Source organism: Lepidochelys kempii, chromosome 7, assembly GCF_965140265.1.
Source record: "Lepidochelys kempii isolate rLepKem1 chromosome 7, rLepKem1.hap2, whole genome shotgun sequence".
Lineage (NCBI taxonomy): Eukaryota > Metazoa > Chordata > Testudines > Cheloniidae > Lepidochelys > Lepidochelys kempii.
The window spans coordinates 85,493,208-85,511,861 of NC_133262.1; the positions used below are offsets into that span (position 1 = coordinate 85,493,208).

The following is an 18,654-nucleotide window of genomic DNA, read 5'->3' on the forward strand; positions in this document are numbered from 1 at the left end:
TGAACTGGTTCTCATTATTTTACTGCTCTCCCTTCACTTTGTCTATCTTCTGGGTAGAGCACTCTGTGCATTCCTTATAACTTACTATCTGCCCTTAGAACTTTCAGTCTTGGTTTCTTCCAGGTTTTTCCTCTCTCACTGAAACATTAAAATATTCCAGATTTTTTATTAAGTCCTGATCAAGTAATATGTTACAACTAGGTTGTTCTCAAGGCATTTTAACTGCATTTTCTGTTTTTCATTTTATCTAGTGACACATTCAAGAGATTTGGGTCTGATTTGTTCCCATCGAGGTCAGGTTGCAAGCTGATTCCTGCCTAAGCAAGAGCTCTGTTACACTGTGGCTTCTCAAGGGTGGCTTGGCAAAGTAGTGAATACAAAAGGAAGCTTGCAGATTGTGTTTGTACTGGGAAAAACTGGCAGCGTAGTAAGAACTTTGCCTCCATGTTCTGTACTGGATTGAAAATGTCGAGGTGGTCTTGCTTTAGAGATAGCAGTAACCATATGCTTTAGTCTGTGCTGAGACTTTTAACAGTTTCACATCTCAAGATCTTACAAAAGGCGTCCCTACTACAAGTGTCCAGTACTAACACTTCTGTAACATGTATTCTAACTTTTAGAAGAGGTAGCAGTGGGTGAGAATCCCACAGTAATATAACAAAAAGCACGCTCTTCTGAATCAGTGGGAATTAGTGCTTAGGGCTGGTTTATGCAATTTTTATCCACCTCACTAGTGAAAACCCCTAGCCTACACACACTGCATTGGTATAAAATTACTTGCACAGGTGCAGATTACCTGGTTTGAAGGCTAGGCAAGTCATACTGGTTCTGTGTTTACACAGAGACTTACACTGGTGTAGCTGCATGCGCTCACACAAAAATCCAGTGCAGGGAAGCATTTGTAATGGTAAACAATGCGACTGTGTTAAATACACACTCAACAGCAAGCATCTTAAAACCTTTTAAAATGCTGTAGTCTGGTATATTTTTAGACTAGAGCTCTAATTTTAGCCCTTGAAATACTATATGAAGTACGCTAAGAATAGCTAGAGAAGTATGTTCAGTGGGTTTCACACCTCAAGGTAGGAACAGAGCTCTGTATTGCAGGGGTTCTCAAACTAGGGGTCAGGACCCCTCAGGGGGTTGTAAGCGGTCAGCCTCCCCCCTCCCCAAACCCTGCTTTGCATCCAGCATTTATAATGGTATTAAATGTTTTTGAGTTATAAGGTGGGGTCAAACTCAGAGGCTTGCTATGTGAAAGGGGTCACCAGTACAAAAGTTTGAGAACCACTGCTTTATTGGAATAGAAGGGGATAGAAAAATGGGAAATAATATTACCTCCTGAAAGAGTCTGACCAATAAGAATTTATTCAATGCTCCTCCACGATTCTAGCAATATCAACACTCTTCAGTAACTGAGACTGCATTTATTTCTCCCCACCCCATCAATAATCATTGTTCAGCTACTGTTTGCTGTATTTTTGCTGTAGGTCAGGGGCTTGTTGCCTCTGGAGGAGGGACCCAACTGCTCATCAACTAATGACAAACTGGAGCAAGAGGTGAGGGTCAAAGGTACAAAATAAGGGATCCAGAAGGGGACACCTAGCAGAGAACCCCAGCCAACACCCACTGCTCCTCAAAGGTGCCTGTGGAGGCGACCCAAAGGAACTCTGCCCAGACATGTGAACTAAGAGAGGAGCAGAAATAGGTCCCATAGTCACAGAGCACCTCGCTGTCCAGCATCCGCCTCCTGGTGGAATAGATAGCTACCTTGGCTGGTGCCAGCAGGAGGCTGACAAGGAGATCTCATGACTTTGTGGGGCCATGAAGGGGGTATGCATGAGGAAAAGTGCAGCCAGAACCTAATGAGAAGGTTCTGGAAAAAACAGAAAAGGGGCTGCAACCTGGTTCACTCAAGGTAGATATGCATCACCTGGGTCTCCCTCATGCTGGAGAAGGGACAGGTGACAGGGAGGGGGGTGAACTGTGCTAAGCAAGTACACACCTGTGGTCATGGCTCAGTGAAGGAGCTACCAACTAATATCCCTGGCAGGCCCTGAGACCAGGGTGGAATACTGTTGGATCATATTAAAGAAGTTCTGTATTAAAATCACAAATGAGTTTGATTCTCTATAGTTTAAATTCCAAGGTATTACTAATTAAGAGGTCTCTTGGTTTTTGGTACTGTTTCTATCCCTCTCTGTGTGAAACTTGCAAGCTGCTAATTGTGTTAGGATATACTAAGACAGAGTCTGTTCTCAAAGCAATACTTTGTAAAAACAGAAACAGCACACAGAAACTCCCCATCCTTTTGTGTATTTCTCACTTTGTTAACAATTGTGATTAAAATAGAGATAGAGGGTGTGTGTGGATAATAAATGATCAGGGAGGTGCTAGCCTAAGAATCCAGCGTCAATCGGCTAAAGAAGGCATCAAGTGGAAACAACCAGAGGACCCAGGGAGGGCAGACTGGAATCCATCCAACAGCCTCAAGGATGGGAGAACTGAAGAACAAGATAACATCTGGCAGCATGGAGCTGTCAGGAATGTGCTATCTGCTGATTGATTCAGCAACCACATGATGAAGTAATTCCCATAGACTGGCATGGGAATACATTCCTATAAAAATGGACTCTAGAAACTGAGAACTTCGGGGTCTGATGCTGCAAACCAACTTCCAGGAGCGTCAGATGTGCATCTGACAAGGCCCTGCTCCCTCCTCATGTCCAGGCCACCTGGCCAGTGGCTTGGCACGAGCAACTCTAAGGCTGGTAACAACCTTGCAGAACATACGTGAGTGAGAACAAATGTGTGAATAAATATGAAATTGAATGGAATGTTCTAGCTATAACTAACTGCTTCCTATGATTCTTTCTGTATTCACAATAAATGTGGCATTTTGCCTTTTCCCCTTTAATAAGATCCTGCTGGTTTTTATTTTATTGGTATAATAATACTGACTGGCCCCCTTTAATATAACATACAAAACATTGACTACTTAAACGTCCCAAAGCATCAGTCTGCTGACCTATGCAGTTAACTTCTTTTCCTTAAGTGTCTGCAGGATCAGGATCTTTATCCTTACTGCATGTGTTAGGTGACAGTCACTCCATCTGCTATATGATAGAGAATATTTTGAGCAGCTTTTAAAAAGGGAAACACTACCCTCAGGAAAGCCTCTCAAGCAAAAACAAGGCAAGGACCCATTAAAAACAAAAGGTGGGAAAAGTGAAGCTGACAAAAGGAACATGCAGTATGTGATTAGACTGTGGAACTCAATGCCACAGGATATTATTGAAGTCAGAATCTTGCCAAGCTTTTGGCATGGATGGGATGTGGATCACAAGAAGGGCCAGAGAGGCAAGACGCAGTATTTTATTGGACCAACTTCTGCTGGCGGAAGACACACGCTTTCCAACTTCGCCTGCTGCCAACGCAAAAGCTTCTCCCTGGCCCGCTGCAGGGCAGGGGGAGCCAGGCCCCGAACCGCAGCCCGCACTTCGCTCCCCTTGTATCACGCGGTGTCTCGCCCCGCCCTGGCAACTCGCGCCCTCCAGCTGCCCGCGGCCTGAGGTCCGCACAGCGCGGCGCCGCCCGCGCCATGCTGAAGCCGGGATGGCGGCCGCTGGAGGCGGAGCGCGGCGCCACGTTGCCACGCGGGGACAGGCGCGGCTCCGGGCAGCCGGCGCGCGGCTGTGCCGGCTCCCAGCAGGCAGCGCGCCGCCAGGCGGGCTCCCGCGGACGCCCGCCCCACGCAGGGCCCGCAATGAGCCCCTCCAAGCCCAGCGCCTCGTTAGAACCTGGGCGGCCACCCGCCGCGACGGCGCCTGAGTCACGCCGACCAATCCCCGCTCGCTGGCGGACAGGGCGGCCAATAAAACGAACCGCTCGGGGCTCAGGCGCGTAGAGGGCGGAGCTAATGAGGCTGGCCCGTGCTGCGGCCGCGCGCCTGGCGGGGGCCGCGCGCATGGAGGGCGGCGGACGCTGACACCCCCCGGGGAGGTGACTGGCCAGGGCGGCAGCTGCGGCGCTCCTGGCTCTCGTGCGCACGCGTCGCAGTCAATCTGCGCTGCGGGAGCCCCCCGGGCCGGCGGGCGGGCGGCCCGGACAGTCCGTGCGCCTCGGGCTCTGGTGTCTGCCCCCGCTGTGGCGCGTCTCGTTCCCCTGCCCACGCAGGCAGGGCTGTCGCTCCCGCGTAGCCCCCGCGCCGCCTCTCCGCCGGTTCCCTCTCCTCTCGTAGCCGGCGCGGTTGCTGTTGGGGGCCCTCCCCAGCGACCTGTCCCCACTCACTCGCCAGCCGCGCCTCTGCTGGGGAGGCTGCTGCTCCTTCCGTCTCTGCCGTACACCTGTGGTGGAGGGGGGGGTCTAGTCCTTGCAGGCACCTTCCGTTTCCAAGCCTGCGACTGAGATGCTGCCGCTGTCTGGGGAGAGGGATTGCTGTATCATTAGTGCTTCCAGTGCACGTGGGAATTCCGTGGGGACCCCAGCCCAGGGATCCTGGAGCTGCAGTGGGGTCCTCTTGAGCCAGAGTCCAGGGATTGTGCTCTGCCATGGAGCTATTTTCTCTCCTTTCCTCTTGGAGGAGGTGATAGCAGCAGAGCAGGGCAGCTGGTCCCACTGCAGTGTCCTGCTGGCGAACAGCTTCTCCCCAGATATTCAGATCCAGGCTCTCTGGCCTGCAGAAAGTAGAAGCAAAGGGACTGGTAAGGGTAAGGGTGTGTTGGGCAAAGATTTGAGGGCCTGCAGTCCAGCTCTGGGGTTCAATCCCCTTGCAAACCAACAGGGCTCCCCTGATACCCTCAGACAACATAAGGCCAAGCTCCTTATGATGGTGCCCTGCCCAGAGTTCCAGGAGACCTTCTCCAGAGTCTTCTCCCGTGCTGAGCAGTGGCATTTCTGTAGGAGTGAGGATGAGCAGGAGCATGGGGTACTCTTGGATGATTTGCGCTATCTGCATTGGTTTGCCTTGCTGGAAATTCCAGACTTCAACTCACCTGGTATAGCTCAAGTGAGCTGTGTGCTGGCCGAGTCACTGAGGAAAGGTGACACGCTGTTTGCCTGTGGCTCCCCTTTTGGTTCATTTTGCCCAGACATTTTCATTAACACCCTTAGTAGAGGGATAGTGAGTAACTTAGCTGGAGAAGGCAATGTCCTTATTCTGACTGATGCTCGTTGCTTGCCTGGCACTGAAGGAGGAGGGGTCTTTGTGTTCTCTGAAGATGGTTTTAACCTAGTTGGAATAATTGTGGCTCCACTTTGTTGGAAGGCCAATGAATGGATTGGATTGACATTGGTTTGTTCAATTTGCCATATCCTGGAGAATGTCAAGAGTATCTTGGTTGGGTCTGGAAGTTCTATGAAAACCTGGTGGCCTTGTGTGCAATTGGTTACTAAGCCTGTTGGGAAGATGGCAGTCTGCCCTAGCCCTGCACAGCATCTCTTGTCTGCAGTGGTGTTGGTGGAGTGTGGTCAAGTCTGGGGATCTGGAGTGCTGATCGGTTCAAGGCTAGTGTTGACCTGTCGACATGTGGTGAATGAAGCCGCGGGTGTCTGTGTAAGGGTACAGCACAGTCCTGAAAAGTAAGTCTTGATTCTTGTTTTTGTTTCTTTGTTTAATAGTCAGTAAGTAGGACAATGCAATCCACATGGCAGCGCAATAATCTGCGAAGTGTCATACACTGTGGCCTATAGCCTCTTCCTTAAATGACTGCTTTGAAGTTTCTAATAAAACTCTTCTGCATCTCCTAACAAACACTGCCATCCAAATATTTGATCAACCTGTCAGTTCTGGATAATAGGTGTGAAATGGCCAGTGTGTTCCATATCAAACACTAACTGACCCAACCCCGCTTGTACCCAGCATTGATTTGCAATGCCATTTGTGGTCCTTTCTGAATGGATACAATATGGCCCAGGGTCAGCGTGCAGCCCACCTCCAAACCTGGGGCCAATGAGAGGACCCCACATGTGGCTGTGCTAAAGAGACAGTATCACTCATCACTGATGACTGCCCTTTGTTCACATGTGATGGTCATCTGAGGCCTCTGCACTTTGCTGATGAGGCTGCTGCAAATGAGCTTGGCAACCTCTGTATTTGATAAGGTATCAAACACTTGTATCACTATTCTCTGCATCTCTTGTATACATTCTTCCAGAGGTCAAATGTATTCTACGAATTAAAATTACTGTCAGTCTGTCCCTGGTGTTTATCAATATGGTTCTCATCTGATCACATATTTCAGCCTAATGTATGAGGGGATACTATATTCAGAAGTCCACTTGGCTTTACGCTTAAAGAATTATGTTGTATAGCAAACAGTGCAAATCACAGATTTCAGAGAAGCATGCAAGACAGAACTTGCACATTATGCTATGAACTAACTAAGCAAGCCATGTATCAACCTGGATAAATTTCAGTATTCTGTAAACAACTTGTTGTTGCCAAGCTCTTTAACTAAAGGCACTTTTGATTAAGAGGAAGTTATCATTTATGTTATGACGTGCACTTTGGGATTGCAGCAGTGGGAAGAGTCAAAATTGAAGACTTCCTGGCTTAATACCTTAGTCATGGCCCCCAGGCAGAGTGCTACTGAAAATGTGAGCATCTCTAGAATCCTGCGCAGATACAAAACTTGTATCTGCATCTGATCCGCGCACCACGTTTGCGGGTATCTGCAGATTTTCAGGGCTCTAAGCAGATCCTGTCCCTCTCTAGTATCTCCAACAGCCAATTTGGGAGTAGCATGGATTGCCTGTAGGGGGAACCACCTACATGTGCAACTGGAGGGTTGGAGGGGAGTCAAACTCAGATGTAGGGAAGAATGAGACTGCAATCCTCAAAACTACAAGAGAGCTTCTGCAAATCCCCTATGGTAGAGAAGGTGAGTTATTTAGAATGTCTGTACCAAAGTGACTCTCCTGATAGGTTTGCATGTAACTCTTCAGACTTCGTTCTGAATCAGGCTCCTATTGTAGTCAGTATGTCAGTAATAGTGATCGCTGCTTTGACTATTAACAGGTGTCTGGGAGTCAGTCTAAGATCAGCGACTCACTGAAGAGTTTCCATTCTCTGACCAGGTCCCTATCTCATGGTCATACCTGTCGCAGATGCCATTCTTAAGATTCCTTTTTTGTGTCTTATTTTTCTAATCCAAGAAGGCGGACTCTCTGCTAGTCTGACTCTTAAGTTGAATTTTATGTCTTATCCCATTGAGTGATGCATTCCTTCCCCTGCTTCCCATTCTAAATGTTTCTTCATGCATCTGGGGTGCAGTCTCAGGTAGGTGACATTCCAGGGTGCTGGATCTAAGGATGCTTTGTCAGGTAGTTTAAAATTATCCCTTCCCTGTTGCCTTCAAAAGAGCTTTACTATTTTCAGTGCAACCTGATGTCATTGCATCCCACCTGATAACCAGTGCAAGGAATACTGGGGACTGCCTTAGCACATCTAAAAGGGAGCTGAGGCAGCAGCAGTAAAAGAATCTGGAGCTCAGCTCAGAACTGAGGGCACTGGGCAGGAGACAGTCGGGCCCTGCAGTACTGGGACAAGTAGGGGACCAAGTGGATTGCTGAGGTGGTGGGATGTCGCATGTGGGGCATTGGACCTGCTTGGATCAGCTTTGTTTTACCTACACCATATTGGTATATGATGATTTCTTGCGATTGTGTGACACCAATAGGTGTTGAAGAGTTAAATCCTGCTTTCTTGGGAGTGAACTTTGCTACAAAATGGATGAAGTCAGCTAACTTGGAGGCCTGAACCTGATGTACAACATCTTACTAGATTTGGAGTCTGTATTCCTTTCTAAAACTATCGTTTTCAGACTTATACTGAAAAACTCTGTTTGTATTTGCTCCTAGGGTCTGTGTCCTTAAAGGGAAAGCGGTGTTTACTACAAATGATGATTCTCCCTATGACATAGCAGTGGTAGAACTAGAAGAAAGCTTACTCTGTTTTGCAAAACCTGTTTTAGCTACTAAGTTTGGTGCAGGTAACTATTCTTCTATTTACTGTCCTGCTTGTAGCTTCACTGGTCATGGGTTGGATGTCTGACTGGTAACTTGATAAATTCCAAGGGCCTGAATCCTCAGCTGGAGAAGTGAAAGCTCAAAGAGCTGTGTGATTATGATTGGTTATGCTTACCTTTAGAACAGGGGTTCGCATGATCGAGACTTGCAGTTGTACCCAAGGCCAAGACTTATGCTACAGTACTAAGGGAAGTGCTGCACTTGACACCTTCATTCAATGGTAGGAAGAGGTGGTGCTTGCCATCTTGCAGGGTAAGACATTGAACAAATGTCCCTTCTTATTTGGCTGTTCAAGTGACAGATTGAAAGACTGGGGTTGTGTTTCAAAGGTAGTGGCCTGGCCAGCATTCCCTCCAAGTAAAACACTTCCCAGTGTCCAAAACTGTGAGTGCTATCACTAAGCATAGTGTGCTGCATCCTTGCATGCAGCCATTATGTTACTGGGTTCAAGCCCCGTAAAGTGCAAAGCAGAGGAAGGGAACACAGACAGATGAGACATACTTGATCTTCACTAAAGATTTGGTAAGGTACCATATCAACTGCTTGCATCCACTTTTGCTTGGATATGTATGCTGTCACATGACCTGAAAACTGACTGAAGGACAGTAAACAATAGAAGTTGAGGAGTGGGCATGTCGTACAGTTTACTGTAGGGATCAGTTTTACATCTCCAGGGCAGTGAAAATTTTCATGTCTTGCCAACAGCATTGTGATGCACTGTATACTATTGGAAGCAATCAATAGTATAATGTTAAGGAAGGAATCTGGGATAAACTGAAAACAAACACAAACAGGAGAATAATAAAATGGGATCTAGGACCGTTACAAATCTGGACAGAAAATAAGAACTACAGATGTCCTTACTGTGGCTGGTGGGGGAGACTTTCAAAGGTACAAATGGCAATTAAGAACCTAATTGCCGTTTGTGCTCTGGAAAATTTTCACTAATGACTCTTCAAGTGTTGCTGACACCTCATTAGATAACACACCTTCTACTTTCAGATCATATTCTGCATTCTCTTTTTCCTGACTTCTTCCATTACAGGCAACATTTGTCTAAGAGCTCGTCCACTCTTGCTGCTTATTTACTACATGAATTCACCCTTTTATTTACCTCCCCTCCCCTGAACCACCTTATTCTTGCTGCTGTTTGTCTCCTATGCAGGAGAAGAAGTGAGTGTTGTTGGCTTTGGTGTGTTTGGCCAGAGCTGCGGCCCATCGGTGACATCAGGAATCTTGTCAGCTGTGATCACTGTGGATGACAAGCCAGTGATGCTTCAGACAACCTGTGCGATTCATGGTGGCTCGAGTGGGGGGGCCCTTTTCTCTACAAACAGCGGAAAGCTCCTTGGTAAATAATATGCTTTGTCTCCGTTTATCTCCCTTCCCCTCACCCCATCCCACCCCAAATGAGGGGAATGGCCAGTCATGTAATGAATCATCACAGCTGGGTGGTGGTAGATGCTTTCTCTGTTCCCCTGTCCTCCCCATTCAGGAGAGACCTTTTTTCTTTTACAAAGATTATACGCATTGTTAAATGGCCACCATCACACAAAAGGAAGGATGAGGGGATTATACTAGAAGCTTCTGTAATACTTTCCATTTTAGGATTTTGGAGTGTCACAAAAATTAATTCTCAGTGCACATTTAGTATGAGATTATGTCCTTCTTACCAATGGGAAGACTGAGATACAGATTGTCATGCAGGTCACACATTCACTCAACATAGATAGGAATAGAATCTGGGGCTCCTGATTCCCAGTCTTGTTTTGCCTACTAGATGATACTTCGTTACTTGAACTTGATACTCCCCTTTCATTGTGACTAGCTGAAACCTTCTTATCAAGGGCCTAAGCAAGTTAATACACTCTTCTTTCACTCTATTGAAAACATAGTTGAAATCCTGTGTCTGGTAACCAGGAAAAAGACTTTTGGTGGTGTCTTATCTCTTTGTGCAGATCTGAAATTCTACAGTTCAATACACTTGGTAGCCTTTAATGAAAGAGCTTGCACAAGACATTTTCACGGCATTTTCAGAGTAGCTGGGGGCAGGAGGCTGTCCACGGCTGGAATAGCTACTGAGGTTCCAAGCCAGGACTGGTGAATGCTAGCAGAGTTGTGCTGGAAGAACTGCATGGATCCTGCCTTCACTAGGCTGGACTACATAACTATTCCTCTCATCCTCCACATCCTGAGGTTGCAATCTAGCAAAGCACATGCTTAACTATAAGCATTTGAATACTTCTGTTGCGTAGGACTACTTACATCAAGTACTGAAGTGCTTTGCTGGAACGGGGCCTAAAATTGCCAGTCAGTCTTCCCACAAGGGGGTGGGGGGGAATATATATATAGTTTTTTATATATAAAATTTAATCAGTGTGGAGTTCTTCAGAAAGGGTCTTGCAGGGCTGTCTGACATGCTGATGGCATGTGTTGGCCAATGAGATGGAGCTAGGAGATCCTTCCCTGTATACTGTTATAACCAGTGATGAGCTGCCAAAATCTTAACAACCGGTTCCCTCCTCACCCCACGAGGGGGTCATGGCCTGCCCCCACCCCTGGGGACTCCTGCCCCATCCAACCCCCCTCGTTCCTTGATGCCCCTGGAACCTCTGCCCCATTCACACCCTCCCCTGTCCCCTGACTGCCCCCAGAACCGGGCAGGAGGGTCTTGTGGGCCACCATAGTGGGTGCCCACCCTGCCCCTAAGAGCCAGAGGGACCTGCCAAAGGCAAGGTGGGGAGTCCTGGTGGTGCTTACCTGGGGCAGCTCCCAGGAAACATCCAGCAGGTCCCTCTGGCTCCTAGGGGCAGGGTAGTGTAGCTAGGGGGGGGAGCAGAGGGAGTGGCTGCTGCCCCCACTGATCACATCAAAAGTGGCGCCTTAAGCACCGACTCTGTGGGTGCTCTGGGGCTGGAGCACCTGTGGGGAAAATTTGGTGGGTGTAGAGCACCCACCAGCAGCTCCGCGCCTGGCCCCAGCTCACCTGCGCTTCCGCCTCCTCCCCTCCTCATGCCCCTCTACCCTAGCTCACCTCTGCTCTGCCTCCCTGGGCCTGAGTGCGAAGCCACCGCCTGCTTCTCAGCCCTCCCAGGCTTCCTGTGCGAACAGCTGATTTGCGGGAAACTGGGAGTGGTGGAGAAGCAGAGCGGGGCGGTGCGTTCGGGGGCGGAGGCGGAGTGGAGGTGAGCTGGGGCCGGGTGGGGAGCTGCCGGTGGATGCTCTGCACCCATCAAATTTTCCCCGTGGGCGCTCCAGCCCCGGAGCACCCAAGGAGTCGGTGCCTAAGGCACCACTTTTGTCCAGTTGTTAAATTTAGAAGCCCTTTTAGAACCAGTTGTCCCTCGTGGGACAACCAATTCTAAAAGGGCTTCTAAATTTAACAACGGGTTCCAGCTAACCGGCTCCAGCTCACCACTGGTTACAACCACAAAAGTCAATAGCAAATTGTTGCTTCTGTGAGATACCTGATTCTTTAGTGTGACTATTTTATCAATAGAAAATGTGCATTATGTCAAGGGCATGGTTCAGTACTTGTATCCTTTTTGTGTTAGCAATTCCCTCTTTGAAGCTAGAAAACATAATACTGTTTTCCCTGTCAGTTATGTCCTCTTCAGAATAGCAAGCTTCTCTTATGGGGACGCTTCTCTAAAAACTGGGCTCTATCCCCAGTTCTGATATTGATTAAAATGTGTAGCATTTACACTAAGGAACTTAAATATCTGTGTCTCAGTTTCCCCTTCTGAAAAAACAAAGTTAAAATACCTACCCACCTTTGCAAAGTTCTTTCAGATGGTGCAGCTATTTAAATGCTAAGCATTATTTTTAATCCTTCTTTGTATTTTGGAATTTGAAATCTTACTCTGGCCTTTCTTTCTTTGCACTGATGAGCCAGATTTGGGGGATAAGGTTGTCTGTTCTTGATACAAAGTAGCAAAGGACACATTATGCTTCTGTCTAGGTCCTGCAATCTATCCATTGTATGGAAGCATGTTTTTAATTCCTAACATCTTAAGCTACCAGAAAGTTTACAAACTCTACTTTGTCTCCTTTTTATTCTTCCCCACATACAGGGATTGTTGCTAGCAACACAAAGGACAACAGTGTAGGAGCTACATACCCTCACCTGAACTACAGTGTTCCCATCACAGTTCTACAGCCAGCAGTCTTGGAGTACAGCCGTACTGGAGACCTGCATGGTTTCCAGGAGCTGAACAGGGCCAATGACAAAATCAGACTAGTGTGGCGGCTCCAAAGAAAGACCGCAGAGGTACCGCACAGCAAGTTATGAGGCTGGCCATCTCAGAGAAGAAAGGTAGAGCTCTCCTAGAACATCCTGCTCACAGGGGCATAGGGGGAGGGGGACTCCACACAATTCAATGTTGTATTATCTGTAGTTATGTCGAATTTGTCATAAATTGTCCACAGTCTATCTGAAGGTATGGTGTCTTTGGGGCTGACCAGCTGTCCTGAGATCAGTGATGTTAACATTGGTTCTGGCTGAACTGAGTGAAAGCAAAAGATGATGAGCAGCTGTTATACTGGGCAGAGCCAATCAGAGTAGAACGATAGAAATGAGCTGTAATGATTCCATGGGTCCCTGACCAGGCTTCAGACTCTCCATTAGGTGCGTTCCCTGGATAATGGCATGCTCCTCTCCATTGTTCCTGGAAGTGCCGTCCCCAGGAGTGCAATTCCCTTCAGCTGCAGACACTGACTGGCTATTCATTATTTGGAGGTGCTGATGAGGCAAGAATAACTAATACACTAAAGGGTGGTGTGACTTTCTGGAAGTACTTAATGTCAGCAGGAAGGAGATGAATTGCTCAGGATGCTGATGGTGCAAAGAACATAACTAGGAGTCAGGGTTTTTTGTGGTTTTTTTGTTTTTTTCCCCCATAACAAAATCGAAGCTGTGGGATTGTATTGTGTGGGATGTCTAAAGTCCTATCTGGATGTAGCACTAATGCAGCTGGGAATAATCCTGTAGTGGCAGAGGATCACCTGATGAGACTCTTCCATCTTTAATGTCTCTTTCAGGAAAGGAGATTAAAGCATAGCTGTGGGTGTGAGAATTTGTAGTTCAGAGCACCTGTGTGTATTAGAGGCCCATAGATGTTCTAAGGATTAGCTAATCCTACACCAGCTTCTTCAGTGGCTTGGCAGAGTGTTATTTGGGGGTAGAGATATTTTCTCTGTCCAAGTCCAGTTTTAACTGCAGACTGTGGAGTACTGGAAGGGAAATCAAGACTATTGCCTGGAAGAAAAGGCAAACATCCGGTCTAAATGTGAATGCATTTACCTTACACGTTTCTACCATCTTCATTTTCTCTTTTGCTACTTAATCTTTACCAACAGTTTATTTTATGTTCAGACAAGAATTTTCAGTTTCTGGAAGTGTTTTCCTGTTCATGCCATGACTTTCTATGACTGAAACTGACCTTACAAGTGTTGTACCCCAAGGTGGACCAAAGCTACACATTTTGGGAGTGTCTGCATCTGGGGCTTTTAATCTGGTGGGGGCAACTACTGGCAAAAGACTTCTTCTCTAGATACAGCACTGAGTCTTCCAAGTGGAAGCATGCAGAAGGAGAGTGCACGTTATAGTACACAGCTTTACTAATAGGGAGAGACTTCATGCTGCTTGATCAAGTTTGCCCTACTATGTAATACACAAAAAGGCCTGAACTAAACATGACTCCAAACACATTGGAAACTTGTAGCACCAAACTTCAGTTTGGAGGCTCATTTCTGCTATCCACTTTTATCCACTATCTGCTTTTATTTCTAAGAAGAGCTAAATAATCTTACCCAGAGATTAAATGCCTCCTATGTCCACTGGGTGCCACTCGTACTCCAGCACCTGCAGTGGGGGATAAGACTTCTGTTAGCAGCTTATCCTGATGCCAGTACTATTCATGTATTTTTCTGTTCGTCTGTTGCAAGTGGGGTGCCCACACTCTCATTAGAAATCCTGCTTGGGATTGCACTGATACAACTGTCTGACTTGTGCGTGACGGCAGGACCCTATTTCCTGATTAAATACAAAAAAATGTGAACTTGTCCACTAGTGATCTATTAGAAACTGAGCAAATTCATCAAATATGATGACTTAGAGGAGAGAGCTTCTGGTTGGTCTGATGAAGTGAAGTAGCGAAGCGTGCTCTTATGACCAACCCTCTATTCAAAGGCACTGGAGTAAAACTGTTGAAGACTTTGAGACTGGAGATGGGCCTGAGGTTCTTAGTTTGAATCTGGTTACAAAGTTCATGACTGTTCAGATCCAGGGTTTATGCTTCTAATTAAAGCAGTGTGCACACTCATGGGAGGGAATGCGTTGACGTGCCTGATAGGCTGGAAAGTCTGCACTGCAGAACCATTGTCTCTAGTCGTTGCTGTGTCTGAAGTGTATTAGCGGGGTTCAGGTATTGGCTTATGATTTGAGGCAGAACCTTTTCCAGTTGGGGATTGTTGCTGTCATTGGATAGTATCTCTGATCTCATCTGATTTCCCTGCCCCCTTCCCCTCCCAAACTCACCTTCCACTAGGCAGGTAGCAAGGGCTGTGCATACAACAAAGTTGTTTGGCTTGTTAATTCATGATGAAATAAAGCTGGATCATGCCAGCTGTTCCTACTGACTTTATGTACTACACAGTTGACTATGTCTATGCAACTCTAACTTTGGTTGCATAGATATAAAAGAGTAGACTTTGGCCTAAGGTGGTAATGAATATATAGCTTCCTGCTGCCTCTTGTTGTAGGATCCTTCCTCTGCACTCCCAGATTGAGTATTGTAGATCATCTGCCTGAAGGGAAAGACCCAGCTTCCTGTGATATCATTCATTGCTGGCACTCCACTCCACTCTGAATTATCTGCTTGTGGGGAAGTAGACAAATGGGGGTAAAAGCAATACTGAATCTATTGCTGTGATGCATCTGGAGTGAATTGGCTGCTTTTGTGGCTAGGTCCTATGACAAGTTTGTGTGCAGCCCATTTATCTCTCTGCCTCCTGGAGTCACCTTGAGAAATATCCACTTGGGGCTTGAATAGCCCTTAAGAAATGAAGACCTTAGTGTACAGCTGCTTTTTTTTTGGCAGTTCACAAATTATCTGTGTTTTCTGTCACTTGAGCAATAAATATCTCGGACTTCAACTCATTCTTCCTCTGTCATGCAGAAGAGGAATGAGTTTGTTGAAACAACAAATGTTCCTGGAGGAAAAGGGAATGTGCCTGAGCATCATAGATGGCCTAGCCCTAGGCAGTCCTTTAAATCTTGCACAAGCAGAGAAGGGTGGATGCTCTCCAACCACAATGTTGGAGAGAGCTTTGCATGCCTGAAAATAAAATCTGGACACTGCTCGCAATGCTCTTTTGATTTAATGAGCATTAACTTGCATTCATTCAGCAATCTCTCGTTGTAAAGTGGTTCTTGGCTGGGACAATTATCATACGGTTACCGTACAGTTTTGTGTAACAATGTCCCTGACCTAATTGCTTGGACAAATAGGTAGTTAATAGAATCATAGGACTGGAAGGGACATCAAGAGGTCTTCTAGTTCAGTCTCCTACACCCAAGGCAGGACTAAGACAATTCCTGAAATGTTTGTCTAACCTGCTCTTAAAAAATCTCCAATGATGGAGATTCCACAACGTCTCTGGGTAATTTATTCCAGCGCTTAACTATCCTGACAACTAAAGTTTTTAAGCACATTGCTTCTTGTGCTAAACTCAGAGGTTAAAGAGAACAATTTTTGTCCCTCCTCCTTGGAACAACCCTTTATTTACTTTGAAAACCATTGTGTCTCCCCTGCCCCCCCCCCCCCCCGTTTTCTCCAGACTAAACAAATCCATTTTTTTCGTATTCCCTCATCCTAGACCTTTAATCTTTTTTGTTGCTCTCCTCTGGAGTTTCTCCCATTTGTCCACCTCTTTCCTGAAATGTGGTCCCCAGAATTGGACGGAATATTCCAGCTGAGGCCTAATAGCGCAGAGTAGAGTGGAAGAATTACTTCTCATGTCTTATTTACAACACTCCTGATGATACAACCCAGAATGATTTTTTTTGCAATAGTGTTACACTTCACACACATTTAGCTTGTGCTCCACTATGGCCCCAAGATCTTTCTGCGGTACTCCTTCCTAGGCAGTCATTTCCCATTTTGTATATGTGCAACTGATTATTCCTTCTTCAGTGGAGTATTTTGCATTTGTCCTTCTTGAATTTCATCCTGTTTTCTTCAGACCATTTGTCCAGATCACTTTGAATTTTAATCCTATCCTCCAAAGCACTTGCAGCCCCTCCCAGTTTGGTATCGTCCACAGCCTTTATAAGTGTACTCTCTCTATGCCATTATCTAAATCATTGATGAAGATATTGAATAGAGCTGTACTCAGAACTGCTCCCTGTGGGACCCCACTTGATATGCCCTTTCAGCTTGATTGTGAACCACTGATAACTACTTTCAACCAGTTTTGCACCCACATTATAGTAGCTCCATCTAGGTTGTATTTCCCTAGTTTGTTTATGAGAAGGACACATGAGACAGTATCAAAAGCCTTACTAAAATCAAGGTAATAGTACATTCAAATTTATCTAGTCATTTGTGGTAATTGTTGGCTACTGCATGCCTCAAGGGAGAGGTTCAACTGAGTTCCTGTTGCTTCTCTGCACTGGATTTAATTTGTATTCCTTAAGCCTATGGGAGCAGAGGCCTGGAATGGCAGATGCTTGGTCTTGGATTGATCAACTCTGGCACTTCTGGGTTCCAGAGGAGTTCTGCCCAGTCCCCTTCAGGCAGAATGATTGGTGGGGTGGGGGGGACTCGGGGAGGTTATTTGAGTGTGGGGGTTTTTTGCGGTGGGAGGGGGAGGATGTTGAGCCATGGCTATTTCTGAGAAAAACAGAACTAGACAGTGGAAGATTCATATCCTTGAAATCCGAAAAAGATTTGTAAAGTTTGTGGTGGCATCTTACTGTAAAGTTTTTTCCTCTCAGAAGCTGTAAAATAAAAGTCTTTTCTAATCAATTTTTCTGTCTTCTATTTACCAAGCAATCTATAAACCTTCTCTTCCTTCACCCTGGTTCCCTCTGCTCCCCAAAATCTTGAGCTAAATACAGCTTCTCTTGCCTACTTCAATAGTGCAAAGCTTTTCCTTAGTACTGCACAATTTCTAAAATGTATAGTTAGGCACTGAGTTGCTTCCAATCACAATATAGTTTTAAGGTCTTGTACTTTAAGTTGCTTGTGTTCCTTTTTAAAGAGTATCTCTTGTAGAGAGGAAGTCTTCTCTAGCCCCATCTCTCCCTTCCCCAAGAAGGGAAATTGTTTTTTGTATTCATATGGGAATGCATACATAGTCACCAATACCATATGCTGCCTTTAATTCAGAGAAGGGAAATCTAAATAGAAGCCAAAATTATTTAACTAGGTTTCCTTTCAATAAGTGGAGGTAGTAATGACGGGTGCACCCCTTTCAGCATGATTTATCAATGCAGTAGCTGATAATGTTGTCACTTTGTCTTTTATAATCCTAGAAACTAACACCATCACTGTCCTGGTCCTGTAGACTTGACTTTTCTCATACCTTTTGAATTTGTACTTTTCAGTGTCTGTCTCCTAGAAGGTATCCACCTTCATGCAGGTAGGGGAGCTGTGGATTTTGTGAATCATTCCTGATCCCCTGCTACTCAATTTCAACAACACTCCCTCTTCAGGCTGAAAAGAGGTCCACGAAGCCTATCGCTTCTGTCAAATAACATTTCCAGTATGACCTTTCTGAAGCCAACAGACACATCAGAATACCTCCGATCCACACTCTGAGGTGCAGGGAGGAACAGCTGAGCTGTGGCACTGTAGTGTTTCAAGCTTTCTGGTTCATGCTGTTTGTTCTGGCTCTAACACACAAGCTGCATCCCTAGCATTCGCATTCGCTTGTGGGTTGGAGCCGAAGATGGTACCTAAATGGCTGGGCAAACACATCCCTGACCGAGAGCTCTGGAAAACCTCTCCCAGCCTTTACCTGGCTCTGCCCCCTTTGTACAATCTTTGATTGCCAGTGAGACCCTATGCATGTGGCAGTGGCTATAGAGTCTGTAAGCGCATATCTGCTCCAGGTGCAGGAGAACTTTTTGTTTAGCTGAACTATGGTGAAGGCTTATATCCTCTGTAGGGCAGATGGGACAGCCCCAACCTTCTCCCATGTTAGCTTTGCACCAGTCTCTGTGCTGACTGCACAGCAGCTACTTGTGATTTACACAAGTGTAGTTAAGAATAAGGTCCATATGCTAATGAGTCCTGACATTACAGCCACTAGAGGGCAGCCTATTACCCACATGCAGGGACATCATGGTTGGATTGCATTAACTTTACTGCAGCTCTGTTGGCACCAAGTGGTTGCAAAACAGCTATGGTGTAAGGTTCGGGTAGGCAACCTATGGCACGCGTGCCAAAGGCGGCATGTGAGCTGATTTTCAGTGGCACTCACACTGCCTGGGTCCTGGCCACCAATCCGGGGGGCTCTGCATTTTAATTTAATTTTAAATGAAGCTTCTTAAACCTTTTAAAACCTTTATTTACTTTACAAACAACAATAGTTTAGTTATATATTATAGACTTATAGAAA

At 46.2% G+C, this 18,654-nt stretch overlaps 1 protein-coding gene across 1 annotated transcript; it reads left to right on the plus strand.

The window, feature by feature from the left end:
* Nucleotides 1-4,016: 4,016 nt before the first annotated feature.
* Nucleotides 4,017-16,844, plus strand: TYSND1 (trypsin like peroxisomal matrix peptidase 1). Its single transcript, XM_073353608.1, has 4 exons — nucleotides 4,017-5,580; nucleotides 7,861-7,991; nucleotides 9,194-9,379; nucleotides 12,102-16,844. Exons 1-4 carry the CDS (start codon nucleotides 4,409-4,411, stop codon nucleotides 12,317-12,319), a joined length of 1,707 nt encoding a protein of 568 aa, XP_073209709.1. The 5' UTR covers nucleotides 4,017-4,408; the 3' UTR covers nucleotides 12,320-16,844.
* Nucleotides 16,845-18,654: the final 1,810 nt, after the last annotated feature.

What these genes read in the sequence shown, in the direction of transcription:
- TYSND1 (XM_073353608.1), top strand. Translation starts at nt 4,409, where the DNA reads ATGCTGCCGCTGTCTGGGGAGAGGGATTGCTGTATCATTAGTGCTTCC. An exon ending in GTACAGCACAGTCCTGAAAA is followed by an intron (nt 5,581 to 7,860) that starts GTAAGTCTTGAT and finishes ATTTGCTCCTAG; the next exon opens with GGTCTGTGTCCTTAAAGGGA. An exon ending in AAACAGCGGAAAGCTCCTTG is followed by an intron (nt 9,380 to 12,101) that starts GTAAATAATATG and finishes CCCCACATACAG; the next exon opens with GGATTGTTGCTAGCAACACA.